General features: G+C 32.8%; 1 protein-coding gene across 1 annotated transcript in view; it reads right to left on the reverse strand.

Annotated features, from left to right (window-relative positions):
- Nucleotides 1-15,966, reverse strand: part of LOC111698469 (diuretic hormone receptor) — a gene marked incomplete in the record, with an annotated part of 53,953 nt that overhangs the window by 27,677 nt on the left and 10,310 nt on the right. The window contains 4 exon segments of the mRNA XM_023468822.1: nucleotides 562-655; nucleotides 2,706-2,843; nucleotides 6,993-7,051; nucleotides 7,561-7,595. Coding sequence (XP_023324590.1) covers nucleotides 562-655; nucleotides 2,706-2,843; nucleotides 6,993-7,051; nucleotides 7,561-7,594 — 325 coding nt within the window.

Below are 15,966 nucleotides of genomic sequence, written 5' to 3' on the forward strand. Positions count from 1 at the left end.
TTGGGAGGATAGGATAAAGGAGGAGGGAGGGGAGACGGGGCAGGGGGGGGCATGAAAAGGGTGTACTCAGGTATTCCCTTCTTGTCGAAGAAATCAACCAAAGTTTTATTTACTCTAAAGAAAACTTGCACAAAACTTACAAACATCAAGAAACTAGTTAATATGAAAATACATTTAAAGTTCGGATTTAGTTCGGATTCATTTCACAAAGTTTCATTTCATATTGAGTTCTAAGTTCTTGTCCTCCCCCCTTTAGAGTTCTTGTCCTCTACCCTTTAGAGTTCTTGTCCTTTACCCTTTAGAGCTCTTGTCCTTTACCCTTTAGAGTTCTCGTCCTCTACCCTTTAGAGTTCTTGTCCTCTACCCTTTTGAGTTCTTCTACTTGATAGAAGTACTTTCTAAATGTTAAAACTTTATATTTGATCCAGTTAAATATCTAATCATAACCTAGACTAGGAGATTTAAATTCTAATTCACTCTCAAGGTCAAGAAGGATTGAAGTTGAATCATTTTCAAAAAATGTAAATTTTTAGATTTATAATTTTACTAAACAGGACTCACGTGAAGTGTTGAACATTCGTCCTTCATACTCCGTCATACAGGGTAGTACTGCAGTTCGTCCTGCACTTACTCCGGGTATACAGGTCACAGTATCCTAAAACATACACAGATAAAAATGGGATTTAAGGGGCTTTTAATCATAACATTACTTATTATCTCAGAACATTTTCTCTTTTATCACACAAACTTTTGCTACAAACTCCAATTTTTATCACCTATCTTTGCAACCCGTCGTAGATCAAAAAGTCTAAGTTTTTAATACATAGGTTGCAAATATATAAGGATTAGAAAATTAGAATTCTTGAATGGTTTACGATGCTAAACCCGTTATAGTTTTATGTAATAAGAAATAGAAATAATTTCGTTGCTCTATTTTGAAAATTATATTTTGCATATGCATGGATCAAGCAATGCCATTACCAAAGAAACTTATTATTTGCCAGAAACTATAACTTTCTAATCCTTATATCTCTGCAACCCGAGGCCGAATTTAAAGAATTTGAGTCGCGGCTTAATTTTTAGGAACATTTAAAATTGAATGCAGTTCAGACAAATGGTTGTTGTTTACTGGTAAAAATATTTGTCTGGTCTACGGTATATATTATCTGAATAAACATAAGTATATTTATAAATATTTATATATATTTATATATGTTTATATATATATTTATATATTTACTTAATCGAATATTTTTCTCATGATATAAATCAAGATAATTGAATGAAAAGATATATTTATCGGTTTTCTACCATTCTATATATTTACGTTACAAAAGACATGTTAGAAAATCTCTTTTTATCAAAAGTTCTTTTTCCGGGAGAGAGCGGGAGACAATGACTGGAATGATTGTTTTCTTGGTTCTTTCTTTGAATTTAAAGATTTTTACATTTTTAATAAATTTCTGAAAACATTCATCTTCAGAGGTCTAAACTTGAACACTTGATCTTGATATGTTTATATTTGAGGATCAGTGTTAGATCCTTCAATTAAAGATATCCCTGCAGGATATGCATGCCACCACGGAATATCCCTGCAGGATATGCATGCCACCATGGAATATCCCTGCAGGATATGCATGCCACCACGGAATATTCCTGCAGGATATGCATGCCACCAAGGAATATTCCTGCAGGATATGCATGCCACCAAGGAATATCCCTGCAGGATATGCATGTCACCAAGGAATAAAAATGTGTTAAATTAATTTGGATAAGATGGCCGGAGATCAATGCTTGATTCCAAGATTCACAACACAAAAGATCTTCAGGGCACATTTTTAGTTACAAAATAAAAACATTTTTAGTTACAAAAAAAAACAATTTTAGTTACAAAATAAAAACATTTTTAATTACAAAAAAAAAACATTTTTAGTTACAAAATAAAAACAATTTTAGTTACAAAATAAAAAATCGTTATCAAATGAGGACACTAATGTTTATGTTGAGGGAATGATACAGTAAATGGATTAGAATATTTGAAAAGTGTTCTATGCATTTAATAATTTTGACATTATTCTATACAACTATTTTTCTCAAGAAATATAAATCAACTTAATTTAATCGATGTGTATGGAATATTTGTTCTTTCCTTATCTGTAAATTATATTCATAGACACAGTTTAAATATTAATCAAATTTTTCAGGATTCATTTTAGACCTACAAGATGTTTTTACAGTATATAATTGCTGAATAAGAACGGTAATTTAATCTTTGAAATTCTCCCGTATTGTTCATTTTGTAGGATACATTTTTAAAGAAACGTTTTTTTAAAATTATTTAAGAACGACGACGAAAAATGTAGCACAAATTTTACAGGTCTCAAAAGAATCTTCAAAAATGTCTCTACAATAATGCCCTCTCAGCTCAACTACCATGACCAGCCGGCCCCGGTCACTCCCTTTAAGTGAAATATTTACAGTTGATTCATAAAACCGTGAAATAGGAAGACGACATTTAAGCTTTATTTTGTGTATTTGTTGTTGTTTTAAAGCAAATATCTTTAACAGTAAATAAAAAAAAAATACTAAGAGAAATAGGTCCGTGTAAACTGCACAATTAATGAGTTAAGCCTTCCCATTCCAAATTATTATGAGTACCACTGTATGAAATGTACTTTATGTTTTGTAAAAAAAATATTATTTACCCAGAATGGAGGACAGGATATAGATATATTTTCGGACTTTACTCCAGTCATTTCAGGGTACCCGGAGCCAGGATCTGAACCAGTCACCCACATCTCAGCCAACATTTCACAGATAACACTATCCGATATATTACCACCCTTAATAAATAGATTATTCAGTTTGTAGTATGGAGTAGATATAGATAGATGGGATGGATAGCTAAATGGAGTAGATATAGATAGATGGGATGGATAGCTAAATGGAGTAGATATAGATAGATGGCATGGATAGCTAAATGGAGTAGATATAGATAGATGGGATGGATAGCTAAATGAAGTAGATATAGATAGATGGGATGGATAGGTAAATGGAGTAGATATAGATAGATGGCATGGATAGCTAAATGGAGTAGATATAGATAGATGGGATGGATAGCTAAATGGAGTAGATATAGATAGATGGGATGGATAGCTAAATGGAGTAGATATAGATAGATGGGATGGATAGCTAAATGAAAGTAAAAAAAAGATGTATAGTTCCGTGAAGGAATGAAGACAGCTAAATGAAAATGTTAGATGGCACTAAAGGAAGATATAATTTTATAGTTCCGTCAAGGAATGAAGACAGCTAAATGAAAATGTTAGATGGCACTAAAGGAAGATATAATTTTATAGTTCCGTCAAGGAATNCCCCCCCCCCCACTCCTTACGAAAACCTTCATAACAATGATAAAAGAGGATTTAATGGATTAAATTTAGAGGAATTATCCCTTGGAATTTCAAAATTGATTTTGTGGGTAATAAAAATAAATTTTTTTTGTAAGATTGTTTTCAATATTTTTTCCATAATTATATTTGCCAATTTTTTAAAGTGATTATTTTTTATCTATTGTTTATATTTTTTAATGTATTTTCTAACTCTAATCAATATTTATTCATGAGCATAAATCATTAATTCTGGATACACCATAGATACTTGACAATTTCTAGAAAAAAATATATTCAAAAAAAGTTTTACTCTATCTAAACTTAAACCTTACTCAACCATAAAATATTGCATTTTATTTGATTGTTGAATTATTCAAGGATAATTGCATTTTTAGACGTTCGTTTTTTCCTCTCCTGAAGTTCTAAAAAACTTTTAATTGTTATTATAAAATTAAAACTTTTTTCTCTCGGAGAAGACAGATTCAATAAAAAAGTTTTGATAACATTTTAAATGAAATCATCCACACATGATAAATAGGGGAATATTATTCTTGGAGTTTAAAGTAAGTTAATTTTAATCAGTCTAAATAGGGAAAACTGGAATAGGGAAAATTAACTAGTTTAAAGTTAGACTAAAGAGTGTTACATGTTAAAAAAAACTGATCCTTGATTAAAAAGGTAATTATTTCTTAATTAGCAATTAATTAAAGGTGCCGACTGCCGATAAACCCCTCCTACCTACCCCCTTTCCCCCCCAATATATCTATGAAATATATTTACGCATTACATCTACTAAATATATTTACGCAATATATCTACGCAATATATCTACGAAATATATCTATGAAAGATATTTACGCATTACATCTACGAAATATATCTATGAAATATATCTACGCAATATATCTACGCAATATATCTACTAAATATATCTACGCAATATATCTACGCAATATATCTACGAAATATATCTATGAAAGATATTTACGCATTCCATCTACGAAATATATCTACTCAATATATCTACTAAATATATCTATGAAATATATCTACGCAATATATCTACGCAATATATCTACTAAATATATCTACGCAATATATCTACGCAATATATCTACGCAATATATCTACGCAATATATCTACGAAATATATCTACGCAATATATCTACGAAATATATCTACGCAATATATTTACGCAATATATCTACTTAATATATCTACGCAATATATATACTAAATATATCTACGCAATATATCTACGAAATATATCTACGTAATATATATACGCAATATACCTACTAAATATATCTACGTAATACATCTACGCAAAATATCTACTAAATACATCTACGCAATATATCTACGCAATATACCTACTAAATATATGTACGCAATATATCTGCGCAATATATCTACGCAATATATCTACGCAATATACCTACTAAATATATCTACGCAATAAATCTACTAAATATATCTACGCAATATATCTTCTAAATAGATCTACGCAATATACCTACTAAATATATCTACGCAATTTATCTACTAAATATATCTACGCAATATATCTACGCAATATACCTACGATATGTATATGCGCAATATATCTCGAAATATCTATAGAAATCATTGGAATTGAACGTAGCGTGATAATTTATCTAGTTTCAACTCACAATCATCATGTTTTAAGATTAGTTTGAATAGTTAGCAGATTCGTATTTATAAAAAAATAATTATGTTTTGGGACTGAAATCAAGGATATTTTGGACGGATTGTCAGATTTTTTTTTAATTCTTCAGAGAAAATAAGTGTGTCATGAAGCTAAAAAAAGTGAAAAAATAAGTTTTTAGAGAAGTAAATTCAAGGTCTAAACATGAAACTAGGTGAGAAGGTAATCAAAACAAAAGTGAATGAAATGAGTTTCCAAGAAGAAAATCGGAGAATGGGAAATAGGGAACAAAACGTAAATTTTAAAAATATATATAGGGGATAGGGGGGCCGGGGGAGAGGGGTGGAGAAAGAGAATGAGGGTAGGGAGAAATGAACTGCACGCTTAATCAAATTCTTTTCACTTAAAGGGAATGTCGAAGTAACTCGAAGTGGGCATACATTTAATTCGATTCACAACATTACCCTTTAAACCTTTGTCTGAGAAAAAATGATTGACATATCCTTGTTTTTCTATCTAAAAGTTAATTGTTTTCAATTGTAGTTTTTCCATAAAAGTGAGTGGTGAATGCAGCAGAGAGAAGAAAGGAAACTTGCATGAACGGGGGAAGGCAGGCGGCCATAAGCCACAACATTTTCCCCTTCAATGCCACATTTAAACCTTTTTGTCTTCCGGCAGCAATAAGCCACAACTGTACGGTCTTCCATGCACAACATTTGAACCTTCTGCCAATTAGTAGGTTTTCAAATGGTAAATTTAGTGCATTGAAATTGAAATTTTCAATAAACCAGCCACGTCATGCATAAGATATATATAAATAGATCTTTATATTTAAGTTTTATATTGAAATAATAAGGATTTACTTTGATGTAAACTGATAAACCTATATTTTCCAAAAAATAAATTCAATCTTTCCTCTAAAATGGCTTATTTTTGAAAACATTACGAACAATAAAAATGATGTACCATAACATACTCTTTATGTTCAAAGGTCACTCACAACCGAAAAATTTCAAAATAGATTTTTTGTGTAAATCTGTAATGCTCATGTAATGTCAGTTAATATTGTGATTTTTTTATCTTTTCTTCTTCTTTAGACTTCCCCGAACAAAATTATGTAAAACTTCTTTGTAAATTGTAAAGCAGTTTTATCAACTGAATACACAATTAATTGATCTTTAATAAACTTTTAAAATGTCTTAAAGGTATCATCTTTCGCGTAATGTGGCTAGATTTTTTAAATTGCAATTTCAATGCACTAAATTTATCATTTAAAAACATATGCCGGAAGGGTCAAATGTTGTAGCATGGAAGACCGTATGGTTGTGGCTTAAATGGCTGCCGAAAGACAAAAAAACTAATATGTGGCATGGAAGGGGAAAATGTTGTGGCTTATGGCCGCCTGCCTACCCCGCTCCTTACATTATTGATTTTTTTTCAGAAGGAAAACTCTTTTAATTAGAAATTACGTCGACACTCCCTTTAATACCTGGTTAAATACCTAACTCTCCGCCAGGCCCTTTAATGCCTGGTTAAATACCTGACTCTCCACCAGACCCTTTAATGCCTGGTTAAATACCTGACTCTCCGCCAGGCCCTTTAATGCCTGGTTAAATACCTGACTCTCCGCCAGGCCCTTTAATGCCTGGTTAAATACCTGACTCTCCGCCAGGCCCTTTAATGCCTGGTTAAATACCTGACTCTCCGCCAGGCCCTTTAATGCCTGGTTAAATACCTGACTTTCCGCCAGGCACTTTAATGCCTGGTTAAATACCTGACTCTCCGTCAGGACCTTTATTGCCTGGTTAAATACCTGACTCTCCGCCAGACCCTTTAATGCCTGGTTAAATACCTTACTCTCCGCCAGGCCCTTTAATGCCTGGTTAAATACCTGACTCTCCGCCAGACCCTTTAATGTCTGCTTAAGTACCTGACTCTCCGCCAGACCCTGGAAAGGTTCCCAAAACCTCGCGGGGTAAAATCCAAACCCTGAAAAAAATATCTAATTAAGAAACCACCTTTTCAAAATCTACTAAACTGCAACGGGAAAAGAAAGACGACTGTTAAACTCTAGTTATGTCTTTAAATAGTTCAAAGAATATGAAATTATGCAGTGTACACAAACCAATTTAAAATTTTTGTGATATTACTGTTACGACTTTGTGTCCTTGTAGATCCCCTAGTTTTGATCACACAAGTATGAGAAAACAAGTTTATCCGGTTACATCAAAACTTTTTCTTTCAATACCTCTTCATTAAGGTAAGTTAGAATTGATAAGATTTAGGACTTTAACCTTACGTGAAATACCCTTAATTAGTTGGTTTTTAAGCTACTGGTCAGACTATAACAGCATCAAATACTCCGTATTTTTAAGGGTCTCACTGTACCATTCTCTTTATAGTAAAGAAGTTCAAATAACTGTTTCATCTGTTTAATTAGCTGTTCAGTACTGGGTTCTGGTTTAAGTTAGGATTTTACGGAAAGAGTGAAAACTAACCTGGGACCGGTATTATCCCTGAATCTTGAACCATCCTGAAAAATGAAGAAAATTAAAATCATTTTTTTCCTCAAATTCTTCTTCTCATAGTCATGGCTATCAAATTAACTCACTCATTTCATAGCCATTTTTTTTACTGTAATCATTTTCCTCATCTTTTATCTTTTTCAGATCTTTAGTCCTGAATTACTTCTAGAACTGTTCCTGTGCAATGTTTCAAAAACCTTGACGTAAATATATTTAGTAAATGTTCTCTTTTTGTTCTGTTGAGGATGAGAGGAGAGAGAAAGGAGTTGAAGTGACCAGATCTGCTTAATGTCAAGTATTGCATTTTCCTAAAGAAAACACAATAGTTGCCGAAACCTTTGACTATACTGGAGAAACGGACTGTACATTTCTTTATAGTATATTAATCTCATTTAATTATATTATTTTATTTTTTGTGATGATTTATCTAAGAATTCTGAATTACCAGGGGGGGGGAGGGGGGAGGTATTTTATTACATTTCTAAAACCATCCGAACCTTTACTGTCATCAATCTATAAATCCATCCTATCAATCTATCTATCCATCCATCCTATCAATCTATCTGTCCATCCATCCTATCAATCTATCTCCATCCATCCTACCAATCTATCTATCCATCCATCCTATCAATCTATCTATCCATCCATTCTATCAATCTATCTGTCCATCTATCCTACCAATTTATCTCCATCCATCCTACCAATCTATCTCCATCCATCCTATCAATCTATCTATCCATCCATCCATCCTACCAATCTATCTCCATCCACATTCTATCAATCTATCTGTCCATCCATTCTATAAATCTATCAATCAATCTATCCTATCAATCACTCTTGTTTTGTTTTCTTCTCCGTCCAAACATGTTTGCTTTCAGTGAAAACACTAGGAAGGAGATTGTGGATAAACCAAAAATCTATTTTTATTTCTTGACACGCAGATTTCTAGTTGCGCAGATAAACAGTTATTTTTCTTCACGTTTTCTAATATATTCTTCTGTATAAACATATATATTTCATACAATTTTGTTAAACTGAAAATACTTAAGAAATCAATAAAAACTTACACAAGGTAAATCAGTTCTGTTAATTTGTATGTAAAGATTTATCATCGGGAATTGAAAATAAACCTGAAACCAAATATTTGAATAATTTAATTTCTGTGTTTTGCAGAAACCGCTTCTATTGGGAAAGAATGAATTCTGTCAAATATTTTTTCTATTTCAAATATTGATAATGTTAATACATACTTGAAAGGGATGAGGAGACGCCTATATTTGATAAATGGAGAAATATTTATTAAAAATCGAGATTTATTTTGAGTGGAATTGAAGGTTGTAACATCCATTTTTTACTTTATTGAAAAATGAACCATTTATTGTGATTAACGGATTACTTGCCTCAAAATTAAAGTTCATATATCCTAAAAACCTGATGGTGTATACTTTTGATTTCAAAGTTTTTTAATTATAAAAGGGCCACGGCATCAGGTTTTAAAGATAAAATATAAGAAAACCATATAAATAAATTATATTTCAAACCCCGTCGTACTTTATACACTGAAGGGAGCCAGTGGAGAGCAGAGAGGAGGAGGGGGGGGGGGTTGAAAGAAAGATTGGATCTTTTTATGGTTTTGTTTAATCATGAATCATGATTTTTTCAATGACTTCCAAAATTTGTAGAGATCAAACCTGACACAGAGCTGCAGTTAGGATTCAGAATACAAAGTTAAAGAGAAATATATATATATAAAATACAGAGCTAAAGAAAATAGCATCACTAGATAATTTTTAATAATTTTTTAGAAAAACCTATCTAATATTTATGATAAGCAATATTTTTTATCTAACTATTTTCCTTTCTGTATTTACCAAACTTTTCAGATAGGCCTGCAGACATTTATACATTTAACTTCTTTATGAAGACATCATGCATACTATTGAATACATAATTTCACAGAATATTGTACATATATATATATATGTGTGTGTAATATAATTATAATATATGTAATAATTTTACCTCAATATTTTTCATATCTGTGCAGAGAGTTCTAAACGTTGACGGAAGGGATTAAGTGAACCTTTTCCTTAGTTTGACATGGTTTATTAAACCTGTTCAATTAGAAACCCCTGTATCTCTAGGTTGCTATGGTTTATTAAACCTGTTAAATCAGAAACCCCTGTATCTCTAGGTTGCTATGGTTTATTAAACCTGTTCAATTAGAAACCCCTGTATCTCTAGGTTGCTATGGTTTATTAAACCTGTTCAATTAGAAACCCCTGTATCTCTAGAATGCTATGGTTTATTAAATCTGTTCAATCAGAAACCCCTGTATCTCTAGGATGCTATGGTTTAAACCTGTTTAATCAGAAACCCCTGTATCTCTAGGTTGCTATGGTTTAAACCTGTTTAATCAGAAACCCCTGTATCTCAAGGATGCTATGGTTTATTATACCTGTTTAATCAGAAACCCCTGTATCTCTAGGTTGGCTGTAGAACAATGATATGGATATTAATGGTTTCCTTCCTTGTAATGAGAAGCATATCTCTGCCAATCTTAGATGTTTATTCATGAACATATAATCTGTACATTGTACATAGTCAAGTACAATCAGCCAGACTTTTTTATCTTTTGCTTTTCTGTACATTTTACACTGCATGTACGAATGTGTTGTACATATGTACAGTGTTGTGGATTTTCTATAAGAATGTCTATTCCTCATAGTTTTGAGTGTCACAGACCTCCCCCCCTCCCCCCCCCAAAAAAAAAAATATCCAATATGCCACATTGATTTCCAATATATGAAAAACGTTAGAATAGAAAATTAAACCAGACAGAGATGCCATACTCATATCTTTTTAAGAATTTGCATTGGACATCCTAAATATTAACTTCAAGAATACCAATGCACTGCATTATATTCATCAGAAGGGAGAAAAGGGTCAAAACTTTCTTTTGGGGGTCAATAAACTGGAAAAGTAACCTGACTTGTAAAAATAAACAACTTCAAGATTGCATAATGTTTCATGGTTCGCACTGTACACTTTCTGTCAATTTGGAAGATTTTTAATATTAGTTGTAGATTCGAAATTTAGTGCTAGATTCGAAAGGAATTGATTTTTTGCCACAAACTCTTATTTTATAAACCTAATATCTTTACAGCCCAATGTCGTAGACCTCAGCTATTTTAAACTATGAAATCTGGTAAATTAAAATAATCTAAGTTTTATATATAAAAAGGTTGCAAAGATATAGGGTTAAGAAAATCTGAGTTTGTGGCAAAGACTCAATTCCTTTATTTGGTTTCTTTCTTGTTAAATCTAAGTAGTTCTAGTAGAAGAGTACATAGGTATGCCTAAGTAAGTGATTAATGTTTAGAGGAAGGACGGATGGAGGTTGGAGACTGCAAATTGCCAAGAAATCTATTCCACCACAACCTATAGGGTTCTATAGATATCATTAGGACCAAGAGAAGGAATAAGGAAAAAGATAAGATTAAGATCATGAATTGACCTATTAAAGATAGACTTTTGATTTTTCCTTTTTCACTTTTTTCGCGGCGAATCCATTTTAAATGAAAAAGTATTATATGTATAGAATATATATAAACTAGTTTTCCAGCTAGAACCAAATTTTAGAGTTTAGAATGCATAAATAAACTAGTTCTCCAGCTAGAACCAAGGTTAGAGTCTAGAATACATATAAAATCTATTCAGTTCTCCAGCTAGAACTAAGGTTTAGAGTCTAGACTGCATATATAAACTAGTTCTCCAACTAGAACTAAGGTTTTTAGTTCAGAATACATATATTAACTGGTTCTCCAACTAGAACTAAGGTTTTTAGTTCAGAATACATATATTAACTGATTCTCCAACTAGAACTAAGGTTCAGAGTTCAGAATACATATATTAACTGGTTCTCCAACTAGAACTAAGGTTCAGAGTTCAGAATACATATATTAACTGGTTCTCCAACTAGAACTAAGGTTCAGAGTTCAGAATATGTAATTAAACTGGATCTCCAGCTAGGACCAAGGTTTAGAGTTTAGAATATGTAATTAAACTGGTTCTCCAGCTAGAACTAAGGTTTAGAGTTCAGAATACGTAACTAAACTGGTTCTCCAGCTAGGACCAAGGTTTAGAGTTCAGAATACGTAATTAAACTGGTTCTCCAGCTAGAACCAAGGTTTAGAGTCTAGAAACGAAGAACGAAACCTCACTTGCCAAAAATCATGTCCAGAACTTTGGCATACTAGACATTGGACAACAACAAAACCATACTAATAATCTAGAATCTTGGCCAATTATACCCCCCCATCCCACCCCCATCATCCACTTTTCTATTTATGTTACTAATTGAATGTTTTAACTTATCGAGATAAAAATTTAAATCAAAAATGTATCCAGGTATAAAGTAGGATCTGAAATGTATCCAGGAACAAATGGCATCAGAAATGTATCAAGGTAATACAGTAGGATCTGAAATGTATCAAACCATACATACGTAGGATAAGGATCTGAAATGTATCCAGGTATAAAGAAGAATCTAAAATGCATCCAGGTGTAAAGTAGGATCTGAAATGTATCCAGGTATAAAGTAGGATCTGAAATGTATCCAGGTATAAAGTAGGATCTGAAATGTATCCAGGTATAACGAAGGATCTGAAATGTATCCAGGTATAAAGTAGGATCTGAAATGTATTCAGGGATAAAGTAGGATCTGAAATGTATCCAGGTATAAAGTAGGATCCGAAATGTATCCAGGTATAAAGTAGGATCTGAAATGTATCCAGGTATAACGAAGGATCTGAAATGTATCCAGGTATAAAGTAGGATCTGAAATGTATTCAGGGATAAAGTAGGATCTGAAATGTATCCAGGTATAAAGTAGGATCCGAAATGTATCCAGGTATAAAGTAGGATCTGAAATATATCCAGGTATAAAGTAGGATCTGAAATGTATCAAGGTATAAAGAAGGATCTAAAATGTATCCAGGTATAAATAAGGATCTAAATGTATCAAGGTATAAAGTAGGATCTGAAATTTATCCAGGTATAAAGTAGGATCTGAAATGTATCCAGGTATAAAGTAGGATCTGAAATGTATCCAGGTATAAAGTAGGATCTGAAATGTATCCAGGTATAAAGTAGAATCTGAAATGTATCCAGGTATTAAGTAGGTTCTGAAATATATCCAAGTATAAAGTAGGATCTGAAATGTATAAGTAGGATCTGAAATGTATCCAGGTATAAAGTAGGATTTGAAATGGATCCATTTAAAGATTTTTACATTCTCCATCCCTGCAAGCCTGTATAAAATATATCCTGAAGACATCCCGAGAATCTTGATATAATGGGATAAGAACGTTCTTTAGAACCTAGAGGTTTATGTAAACACCATAAAACCTAGAGAACTCTGGCTGTAGGATACAAAGCACAGATGAATTTGTTAAACGGCACCAACTGCCAGTTTGACCGTTCATTTCCGACGGAAAACTACTCAACTGAATTGGAATCAAACATTTCGGAAAAAGTCCTTCAAAATTTAGAAAATACATTTTAAAAAATTCTTCACTAGGTTCTCAATATGTATGTACAGTACTGGATGGAATACTAAAGTACTGGACTACACCCACTGCCAAGTAAAGATTGATACCCGGAGCCAAGTTCTCGTTCTCCTACGGTTCTCCTCCTCTCATCTTTCTCAACAACATTGTTAGATTTAGACAGAAGGATTCATACTTAATATTCAGTAAATATTGAAAATAAGCTCAGGACAATAGAGAATATTAAATAGTATTTTTAGCCTTGATCGATCATGAATAATGCAGGGACACAAGGTTTAGTTAGTTGTAGTCAAGCATACAGAATATAAAATATAAATATATAAACACAACATATACATTCATACTTGGCAAGAATTTAGAATAACTTGCGTGCAAATATTTGAAAATCAAGCAACAACCTTGTGACACCTTGACTTACACCTTTTCCCTAACAAGTGTTCCGGGACGGATTGCAAATTTTAGAAATTGCTAAACGTAAATATGTAAATAATTTTAATAATTTTCCTAGTCATGGATTTAATCTTCCTTTCATATCTGATCTTTTCTTTATATTTAATCTAATCTTTTATCTTGATCTGTATATTTGTGTCTAGATATAGTTTGGGTTGAATATATAATGGAACCAAGTTTATGCATTTCCTCAGGAAGAAAGGGTAGATGTCAGTTCTTACATTACTACGTCCCGTCCCTGGAATATAAAACAACTCCGTCCTGTCCCTGGAATATGAAACTACTCCGTCCCGTCCCTGGAATATGAAACTACTACGTCCTGTCCCTGGAATATGAAACTACTCCGTCCTGTACTTGGAATATGAAACTACTCCGTCCCGTCCCTGGAATATAAAACAACTTCGTCCTGTACCTGGAATATGAAACTACTCCGTCCCGTCCCTGGAATATGAAACTACTACATCCTGTCCCTGGAATATGAAACTATTCCGTCCTGTCCCTGGAATATGAAACTACTCCGTCCCGTCCCTGGAATATGAAACTACTACGTCCTGTCCCTGGAATATGAAACTACTGAAAAGTGGGGGTGGCAATGTACAGTGGAAAGTGTACACTTAATTGGATATCAAATGTACAGTATATATTGCGCAATCTTTCTACTGATATATAGCTACAGGATAGGACTTCAGAGACGACTGTACGGAATTTATACTGTCTGTTTCCTTATATTCATAAATCCCTGCAACTTTCCACTTCGTGTATCTTCGTCAATTTTTTAATAAGCCGTTTAAAGACCCCATTCACGGCAAAAACTAAGTTTTGTTTTCAGATCGTCATATTTAAAATATTTTAAATCGTCTTTACAGTCTCAACAAACATACATTCAGAATTGAAGAACAAAGATTGCATAATTATTATCGTATATTAAAAGAGCACATTGCCACCCTTTGTATGTAAATTGAACTTTATATAGAATATAAAACATAAAATTAATCAAATGCATAAAAGACTGTTTACTACCTATCTTTCATCAAACTGAATGGATTTTTCCTAAACTGTTTGTTTTGGAACAAAATAATCTGTTTGATCTTTTAAATATTTATGTTCTTTGCATAATTTTTTCATTATCTATTGATTTAGATTTATTTTATTGGTCGTTTGGTCGTAGTACCATGTGCAATAGTTCAAATTTGGATTGGGGAACTTGGAAGGCCCAGGGGAATGTTCTTAGCTTGGGTTAAAGATTCTAAATTGAGTGGGTCGACTTTAATAGCAAAAATTTAGTTTCCCGGTAAAATCGCTCAAGTGCGGGTAAACAGCGGGAATAACTTTTAGTAACCTTGGCAGCACTGGGTTCCCATGTGCTAGTCTATATATATAAATTTGTAATCTCTGTTTTTCTGTCAGACTGTCTGTTCGTTTGTCCGATCATAACTCAGGAACCGAACCCAGCGTTGCCCAGGGTACCCATAGTTACTCCCGCCATTTACCCGGACTTGGTCGATATTTTTCGGAAAACTAAATTTTCGCTTTAGAAGTTGCCCCATTGAACTGTTCAGGGGGTCCGAAGTTATAATCGGACAAACATACAGACAAACAGAGATTAAAACTTTACATGTATAGATACAATTAGAAATTAAGGAGGTTCTATATTTTCTAATTGCAGCAGATACAAATATATACGGGGTGAGTAAAAAAAAGAGTTGTCATTGTAGTCTTCTTAAAAAATTCAATTTTAATTGAATATATTTGTAAAATTTAATTAGTTTTTTTAATAGAAATTTGAACTTGTTGGACCGTTTTAGGTTTTCTTCTACTTTGATATTTTAGTTTAAAGATGTGAATATTTCCGTTAAGAAGTAAGGTTTGCTCTATAAGCACTCTGTAGATAGAACATTTTAGAAAACTTTCCCAATTAGATGTTAAAAAGCTGTCTACTCTCATAAATCATCATCACACATAAATTAGAATTCAGGTAAAAGAACGCCATTAGAGGAACAGCAATTCTCCTCTAGTTCTCCCCTACTTCTGCTCTAGTTCTTCTCTAGTTCTCCCCTAGTTTTCTTCTAGTCCTCCTCTAATTCTCCTCTAGTTCTCCCCTAGTTCTCCTCTAGTTCTTATCTAGTTCTCCTCTAGTTCTCCTCTATTTCTCCTCTAGTTCTCCTCTAGTTCTCCTCTAGTTCTTCCCTAGTTCTCCTCTTGTTCTCCTCTAGTTCTCCTCTAGTTCTCCTCTAGTTCTCCTCTTATTCTCCTCTAGTTCTCCTCTAGTTCTCCTCTAGTTCTCCTCGACTTGTTCTCCTCTTGTTCTCCTCTAGTTCTCCTTTAGTTCTTCTTTAGTTCTCCTCTAGTTCTCCTCTAG

The sequence above is a fragment of the Eurytemora carolleeae genome, unplaced genomic scaffold (genome assembly GCF_000591075.1).
Source record: "Eurytemora carolleeae unplaced genomic scaffold, Eaff_2.0 scaffold40, whole genome shotgun sequence".
In the NCBI taxonomy this organism is placed as follows: domain Eukaryota; kingdom Metazoa; phylum Arthropoda; class Copepoda; order Calanoida; family Temoridae; genus Eurytemora; species Eurytemora carolleeae.